Source organism: Peromyscus leucopus, chromosome 2, assembly GCF_004664715.2.
Source record: "Peromyscus leucopus breed LL Stock chromosome 2, UCI_PerLeu_2.1, whole genome shotgun sequence".
Classification (NCBI taxonomy): Eukaryota; Metazoa; Chordata; class Mammalia; order Rodentia; family Cricetidae; genus Peromyscus; species Peromyscus leucopus.
In genome coordinates this window covers 133224631-133233247 of record NC_051064.1, presented here as the reverse complement: position 1 = coordinate 133233247, position 8617 = coordinate 133224631, and the positions used below count along the sequence as shown (strand labels likewise).

The following is an 8617-nucleotide window of genomic DNA, read 5'->3' as shown; positions in this document are numbered from 1 at the left end:
TGCAGCATCTGTGCGAGGCCAACTACAGCTCCCAGAGTTCCCGGGTGCTTCTCGATGCTGATTGGAGAGACGGTTGGCTCCGGAGGGCGGTGTCGGCCCCGCCTCCCCGGGAAACAGGCATCTGATTGGCTGCTCCGTGGGGCTTTTTTGTCCCCGCCCTCCTCCAGGGACCGCAGCGGGCTGACAGAGCCCGGTGAGCGCTGGCAGTTCCGCGGTGGGGATGCTGAGGAGCGCCGGCTTCGCGAGCAGCGCTGGCCACTGCGGACTTCCGAGGCACTCAGGGCCGTGAAAACCCCCGCGCCGCGGCCAACCTCAGGCCTCCGAGGCCGGCCGCAGTTCCCCAAGCCGCGCTGGAAGGAGTGTCCAGCGTGGTAGCGCCGGTTCTCGGCATCCCGAGAGACACCCCGGGGTTCTCGAGCTTCCCCGGCGACCCCTAGCCCCGGCCTCCTGCGAGCGCCCGCCCCAGACCCCCTCGGGTGCCCCGGGCGCGGACGAGCCGCGGCTGGGTCCTGACGCACACCATGATCGTTGCGGACTCCGAGTGCCGTGCCGAGATCAAGGGCTACCTGCCGTTCGCCAGGGGCGGCGTCGCGGGCCCCGGGACCCGAGAGGTAAGCAGCCGCCGGGCGACACCGGCTCTTCTCCAGCCACAGCCGAGCCTCGGGCTGTCCCGAGCTAAGTCTGGTGTTCCCACCGGGCTTAGGGTCTGGGAGCACGTAAGCTAGCACTAAGGTTGCATCAACTGCAGCCTCCGGTCTCTCTCCCCCTCCTCTCCCTTTGCCCTCGCTATCCCCCCCCGGGGGGGAGAGGGCTGCGGAGCCCTCCGTGGCTCCTTCGGACTCCCGGCCAATGAGAGGGGACGCCTCCTCGTGGCTCACTGGGTTTGTGCTCTGGTGGAGCGAGCGTCTTCAAGTCCAGGCAAATCCCGGCCGGAGAGACCCGACCACTCCTCCTCCCCGCCTCCTTCCGCAGATTCCCTTCCTCTGGGTGGGGGCAGGCGGGCCAGGAGCTCTTTCTAGGATCGGTTTCTGCACCGACCGCGAAATGAAAAGGGACTGAGCCTATCTGGGACCGGCCAGCGAAGATCTATCTCCTTCCCCAGTCCCCACCTGCACCTCCGATCTTGAAATTGGCCGGAGTGCTTTAGGGATTTGGCTGGCCGCCTGATCCTCGGCGGCAGCGGCCAGAGCTGGGGGAGAAAGCGGATAACCCTTGGTCCCGACTCCCGAAGACCAACAAGTCTCAGGCTGCTTCCTATTAAAATGTTCTGGGGTCCTCAAAGTTTGTTTTGCTGTCTCCTCAGAGAATAGAGGGACTTAGCAGGGAGAGAAGGTATAATGCTGTTATAAAGCCCCCTTTTCCTCCCGGCAGACTCGACAATGAACGCCGCCGTCTATTATTTATGGAGAGCCTACTATATGCCAGGGTACAGGTTTTGTCTGACAAGACAGCGAATACAAACTGTACTGAGCCCCATTTTACAGAATGAGAACATTGAAGCCCAAAAGGGCCCGAGAGAGAGGCTTCTTTGACTTAACCCTCATCCTTTGCCTGTGTATGTCGAGGATATTGGAGAACGCTTGGCACTGCAGAAGATACTGTTTTTGTTTTGGTTTTTTCTAAGTCTAGAACAGTGTGGAAGGCGTGTTGACAGAGCTGGCAGAGTGCTGGTGGGTAGAGTGCTGGTCCTCAAGTGTGTGCGTGACCCTAAGACAATCTCTGCCCATGTCTGTGGAGTGTCATTTCTGGAGGTTCTCCATCGGTGGTGGGTGGTTCCTCCAAATGATTTAGGAATCTGTGTGAAGAAACGACCCCTCTCGGGCCATTATCATTCAGACCACCACCCAGGGGATGGCTGCTCTCTACCAAACTGCCTGGTAGCCTTGGCTAAAGCTCATTTCCCTCTGCTTTCTCAAAAAGAAAGAAACGACCCCTCGCTCCTGCCCATCCTTTTCTGGTCACTTTTGTCTGTCAGCTTTGTGAACACCTTTAGTGGGAGCACCTGAGCATTGGGTGAGTGCTGGCTTCTAGTCCCACCCACCACTTCCTTGCGGGGTTATCTTGGCCAAGCGATCACTTTGACTGCCAGGTCTTCTTTGCATAGGATTGATGGTAAGAGTGCGTCTTAAGAGGACTGATTTGAACAAATGTTCCACCCTTTGAACAAATAACCTCAGAGCTCACTCAGCAAAGTGAACTGCGATGTGCCTGTGATACAGATTTACTGAACTTTGTCATCTGCATGAAGCCAGGGGAAACATGCCATTGGCATTTTAAGGGAGATGCTAACGACTCTTTGCTCTCTACTGTGCATTACGAGCAGACAGTGCGCCCCTCTGTTTGGCCTCTCTCCCTGATATCCTCCCCCACTTCCAAAGTGACGCTTATATAGGAACGGTGACTCCACCTCGTAAGTAATCTCTGTATATATACTGTCGTCTGCGGATGAGTCCTACTAGAGAGAGACGCTCGTCACCCTCAGTGCGTGCGGTGCGCCCACAGTGCTAAGTCAGCGCAGAGCGGACTACACTCAAATCACTATACTACTAAGGTCGGTTGAGTATTGGTGTGAGACTACAGAAGAGCAGTATGAGGGATTGGGAATGTCGAGTGGTGAGGATGGGCTGCCTGGTAGAGGAAATGGATGACAGCCTCCAGCGCAAAGAATACCACCAGCAGTTGTGTAGTGTGGAGAGCACAAGGGTTGATCTCACCTGTGAGTGAATATACAAAGAATGCAAGTCTGGCCTCGGTAAGTCTTTTAAAATGGATCATATGTGATGACCAACCACAATTACTCTATACATCACCACCTCTAGGATCGACCATACACATCAAATTGTATTCTCCTTTGTGAGATTCTCATCTCACATGGTGCTCCCCTCAACATCTCTCGAGATGCTTTATTATAGTACTAGTAGTAGCCTCCCCTCATTTGGACATCAAGACAGAAAGACAAGAGGATGCATAGAAAAGAATAAAGATCCAGAACAGAGCAATAAGTGTTAGTATTCGAGCTCAGGAAAAGCTAAGTGCTCTCTGGGACCGAGTGTAACTGCGCTCTAGAAATTCTCAATCTACAATGCCTGTTGTGTACTGCGCGTCAGAAGAAACAACAAGACAAATCTTTCGAGAGCTGGAAGTGGTGGTGTGGCCCACAGCCTTTAATCCCAGCATTTGAGAGGCAGAGGGCAGGCGGATCATCTACAGCACGCTGCGTACACCTTATTTAGAGAAGCACCCACGTGGTCACGTCCACGAGCACCCATGCGTAGAGCTGAAGTTCCCACAGAGGATCTCAGATATGTCACTACATAAAACAGGTATTGGCTCCCCACAGATGCAGCACGTGAAGTGTACTTGATACAGAGGAAATGAAACTCGCGATGGGTGGGTGGTCACTTTCGCAAACGTAAACAAGCTCCCCGATACATACCGGCGTTGTAAGGGCTTAAAACGTTGACCCATTTTATTGGATCATGAAGACTCAGTAAAAGCTGGAGAAAAAAAATTCACTTTCTTTAACAAGTCTGGGCATGTGGGGTAAGGCGGCGAACATATGTGATATACAGCATGTCGTTTTCAAGAATATGATGATGATGATATATATTAATTTTTTTAAACTAGATTATTATACTGTATGATACAGAAGAGGGGGCCAGGATCTCGATTACAGTTATGGTGTTGAGCCAACCATGTGGTTGCTGGGAATTGAACTCAGGACCTATGGAAGAGCAGTCGTGCTCTTAACCTCTGAGCCATCTCTCCAGCCGCGTATTTTTTTTTTTTTTTTTTTTTTGAGACCAGGAGTTTTCTGTGTTAGCCCCCTGGACTGCCCTGTCGATACTCACTCTGAAGATCAAGCTGTCCTAGAACTCAAAAATCTGCCTGCCTGTCATCTTGAGTGTTGCCGCTTTAACACACTCGCTCCAACCACTAACCTGAGCATCACTTAAAAGTGTATGTAATTTTTACTAGTTTCATGATGTTTGATGCTATACAGGGTCTGTTGTACCATGTAGACGCAGGCCCACAGATGGCCAATACTCCCTGGGATCTGATTATGATTCAGGACAAGGTTTGGTGATGCATACTCCATGTATGGTGACTGGGCGAACTTGAATCTGATCGTATGAAGAACAAAGTCACTGCCTTGTAACCATGAACCATGCTCTCACAGCCGTCTAGAAAATGAGAATGTAGGCAGGGTGGTGGTTTGTGTGGCGTGGATTGGTTCGTTGGTCGTGGTGGTATAGTGATGTAGTTGCATGCACACATAGTATGTGTGGGGAGTTATACGGATCATCTCATTGTGCTCCCAGAGTCAGAGGAAGACTTTGGGTGTCCTGCTCTCACTTTCTACCTTATCCCCATGAGACAGGGTCCTCGCACAGGACCTGGAGTAATCTGAGCAGCCAACAATCTCTCAGCGATATCCTTTCTCCAGTCCCTCACAGCCCTGGGGTTATAGGCATGCTCAATCATGCCTAGTTCACTTTATGTGGTTGAAGGGGATTTGTACTTGGATCCTCATGCTTTTGAAAGAAGTGCTCTTACTTACTGAGTACACCCCTACCAGCTAAAAAATAAATATATAAATATCAAAATACTTTCTAAAAAAATAAATAAAAATAACACTTTCTGTCATTAAAAACAAAGCAAAAACACATCTTTGCATTGAGTTCTGGACATTAAGAAGTGAGTATAAGCTGAATAGTAATATTCAATATTACATTCTTTAGAGGGTTTAGTTTTATTTGCTCCTAGAAGCATGTGGATAGGATATACCAGGAGGATACATCATCTTGAGGTTTATCTTTTAATAATTAATTAATCACAATCAATCATTAATTAATTAGTTTGTAATTATATATCTTATTTTTATTTTTAAATTAATTTATTTATTATTTTTTTATCTTTTAATTATAAAAATTTTTTGTATGAATATTTGCCTGCATGTATATGTTCAGTTGGACACCTCTCCTCATTGTCCTGCTTGATCTGGAAAGCCCCATTCATCTCTCTCCAAACCCCACTCTCTCAGAGAATCTCCAAGAAAAGGTGCCAAGGAGCCCAGGTACCCATTCTGGCACGCTGTGGCAAGCTACTCCCCTGAAGTTTGCTAGCATCCAAGTCCCTTCCTGAAGTGGTCAGCTTTTGACCATACTTGGACACAAACCCAGCTTGTGGAGGACACGTCATCACCCCCTCACCCTACAGGGTATAGCTGCCTGCTTTAATTTGGTCACATGACTTCTCTGGCCCACATTTCTGGGGCTGGAGGACTCAACCAGGAGTTGCTTTGCTCAAATATACCTGTTCTTTTGCTTTTTCAGTTCAGCTTGATCTGGCTTACTGCATTGGTGGAGCAACTATTATCGAGTGACAGAAAACCTTTTTGCATGTGTCCCACATTTGTGCAGTGTGCCCGCAGAGGAGCCAAAGGCAGGGCGTCAAATCCCCTTAGGCGGGCGAAGTTACAGAAGTTTGTGAGCCTAATGTTGGGTGCTAAGAACTGAACCTGTATCCTCTACAAGAGCAACAAATGCCTCTTAACCAATGAGGCATCTCTCCAGTCCGCTGGTATATGTTTTGGGTTTTCTTTATTTAGAGATAGGATCTTGCTCTATAGGAATGGCTGGTCTTCCTTCATGATCCTCCTGTTCCTGCTTACCAAGAGCTGGAAATACAGATGTGCACTACCCTGCCTGACTTCTTTATTAGTTTCATATGTTCCTGAAGCTGCCTGGACTCTTTCTTTAAGAGACATTCTTGGCTAATAATCTGAGTTTTTGATGACTTGAATGGCATCTGCTCTGTAGAGTGAGGCAATCAAGGAATGTATCCAGTGAGGTCTGATCCAGTCAGTTCTGTAGAGAGGAGAAAACTCTTCTTGTCATCATTGTTATCAAGGTGCCAATATTTCACCAGATATTTCACAGGTTCTGTGTCCCAGAGACTTCCTCTGTGGATTTATAACACGGCCCACAAGGCTTCTTGAATTTCATTCTACTTGATACTTAGTATACATATGGTCAATTAAATACAAGCTATATGGGAACATTTGGTCACAAACGCAGTTCTTCCCCCAAAAGCAATTTTGAATCTGAGTTCTCTTGCTCTCTATGGGCTGGAGTCACTTACACTGTGCTGGCTCTTTTTTGTTCTTTCGGGCATTGCACAAACTAAAATGATGTGCAATGTGTTTTCAATTAGTTGTATATGAAATTGAATATCAATACTTTCTCACAATAGAAAAAATTGACTGTTCTAGGCTATATCTTATCTGCTTGATTGCGAATGGAAAATTAAGTCCTTAATCTTGCTGGCGTGGTACAAAATAGCGAATACGTCCAAATTGGAGGACCAGTTGGAGCACGGGTAATTCTGGAGTTCACGTTTGCATCTCCCACCTGTCTAGTCCAACATCGAGCCCATCTCTTTTTCTAGAACCAACTCTCCAAAGTAAACACACAGAGAGCGTCTATACTGTTCTTACAAGACATTTATGGCCAGGCAGGCTTTGCTGCTAACTGTTATGTTTACTCTTACAACTCTCAATCATTCACTCTATCCTGCACAATCTAGTGACCTCTCCTGACCATCTGGCTTTGTGCCTTTGCCGTGCATCCTTTCCATTACTCCCTTCGTCTTATTCCGGTGGCAGTGGGCCTCAGTGACTCCTTATCCTTCCCTGATTCCTGATTAACTTTCCTTCCTCCTCTGTTAGTCACTCCCACCGGGGTAACTTCCTGCCTGGCCTCCCACGGCCAGTTACTCAGCTGTTTTATTTTATATTGACTCAATCATAGGCCAATTTGACAACTACTAAGACCATCTGTCGCACTTTAGCTAAATTATGCATGCAACCCCCTTTAGCGATCAGCGTGCAAGTATTTTTACTTGTAACGAGGACTTGCCAAACTTGGTACTCACAAACTACTACAGCTGTGCTCGAGATGGCTGACACGCAGGAAGAACACACCTTGCCCTATTAAGTAACCCTTAGAATGGCTACTAGGTTGTAGATGTAAACATCTTTGTAATTCTCTGTATCTAGCGGCTTTTTACCTCTCAGTTAAAGTTACATCACCCACGCATCACTCATAACAATGGACGTTTTACCATAATGCCCCAGCCCCACTGTTTATTTTTGTGTCATCATTAGAAAAACAAAAGATTGTATCAGCCTTGTTGGGGATTTAACTGAATTTACATTCACACTTGCATTTTCAAAACCAACACAAATGACATGGGCTTCATCGAATGAGTGCTCAAAAGCTTTGCTGTTACTTAGTGGCTTGAGTAAAAACTAAGCATTATTTAAATTACCTTAATTGGCTTTTCTGTTTGAAGCATCTGATAACAGGCATATTAAACTGGCCTCATTTAACTGTGAGATTCGGCTCCTGGGAGGAGCATTTCTTCATCACTGGAATTTACAAGAAACGATGAAATTGAAAAAGCATGTGTTGAATTAGAAGTGAATATTGATCCCCTCAAAGTTGCCCCACCTTAGAAACCCACACCAGTGCCGAGGGGGTGGGGTTTGGCCTCAAAATAGCTCCTTTTGAAGGAGATGCTCCAGGCTGTTTAGCAGGTCTGTAGCCTCCGTGACATCATTGCACTTGTGTGCTATGCTTTTGATGGGGCTTGTCCCCATTGTGGCCATGGCGGTGGAACCTTTAAGGATAAGGTAGACTGAGAGATCATAGTGGGTATCCTTGGGCAGGATTAATGTAATTTCTTGGGCCCTAAGTTCGTTCTCAGCAGAACAATTAATAAGAGCCTCTTTCTGACCCATCTGAGCATTTGATTGCTTTCTTTCACAGATTCTCACTGGGATACTGTGATGCTGCCACTTTTGATATGATAGGGTAGTGGGCTCCTCACAAGGGCCAGCAATGCTGCTGTAACATTCAGCCTGCAAAATTGAGTCAAATACATCTATTTTTATTTACAAATGCCAGCCTAATTATATTATTTGTAATAGCAACAGAAATTGGCTCAAAACTGTGGATGATCAAATCTTTACAACACATGTTGTGCATGTTAGAATTTGTAGTCACTTCCTTTGTGTAGTGTTAGCATCTTGATTCTCAGCTTACAATCACTTTTGTTTTTGTTTTGAGAAACAGAAATTTAATAACTAAATTCTGTGATTTATCATGCATTTTTCTCCCCGACATACACAAATATCCCAGCAACCACCAGCAGTTCTGCTATAGCTGTCTCTGACCTGGCCAGCTGCTTTTTCTGGTTTCTACAGCTTTTTGCTCCATTTCTCCCATTGTAGTCAGTGGACCTGCATACCAGATGGGCCCTGGGATGTGGCCATCACACACTTCAGATGGAGTGGCTTCCCGATCTGCACGTCTGGGTGTGTTGTTTTGTCAGGCAGCTTTTATTGTGCTGTTTTACCAATACTTTTTATTACATTTATTTAATAATTTATTGTAATAAAATTTACAATAATTTAATTTAAAATTTGTGGCAGGGGAGCAGATGTGGAAGACAGAGGACAACTTGTAGGAGTCAGTTCTCTCCTACCACATGCTGCATAGGACAGTGCTCAGGTGGAGATGGCTTGGCAGCAGGTACTTTACTTGCTTTTCCC

The 8617-nt window shown here is 46.9% G+C and overlaps 1 protein-coding gene across 2 annotated transcripts in view; it reads left to right on the top strand.

Annotated features, from left to right (window-relative positions):
- The first annotated feature begins 216 nt into the window (after positions 1-216).
- The window catches only part of Sesn2 (sestrin 2), a 28535-nt gene continuing 20134 nt past the window's right edge, over positions 217-8617 (top strand). The window contains exon 1 of one of the 2 annotated variants that reach the window (XM_028888141.2): positions 217-611. In XM_028888141.2, coding sequence (XP_028743974.1) covers positions 522-611 — 90 coding nt within the window. In that variant the 5' untranslated portion in view covers positions 217-521. The remainder of the gene's footprint in view (positions 612-8617) is intronic. The other variant, XM_028888142.2, reaches the window with a different exon arrangement.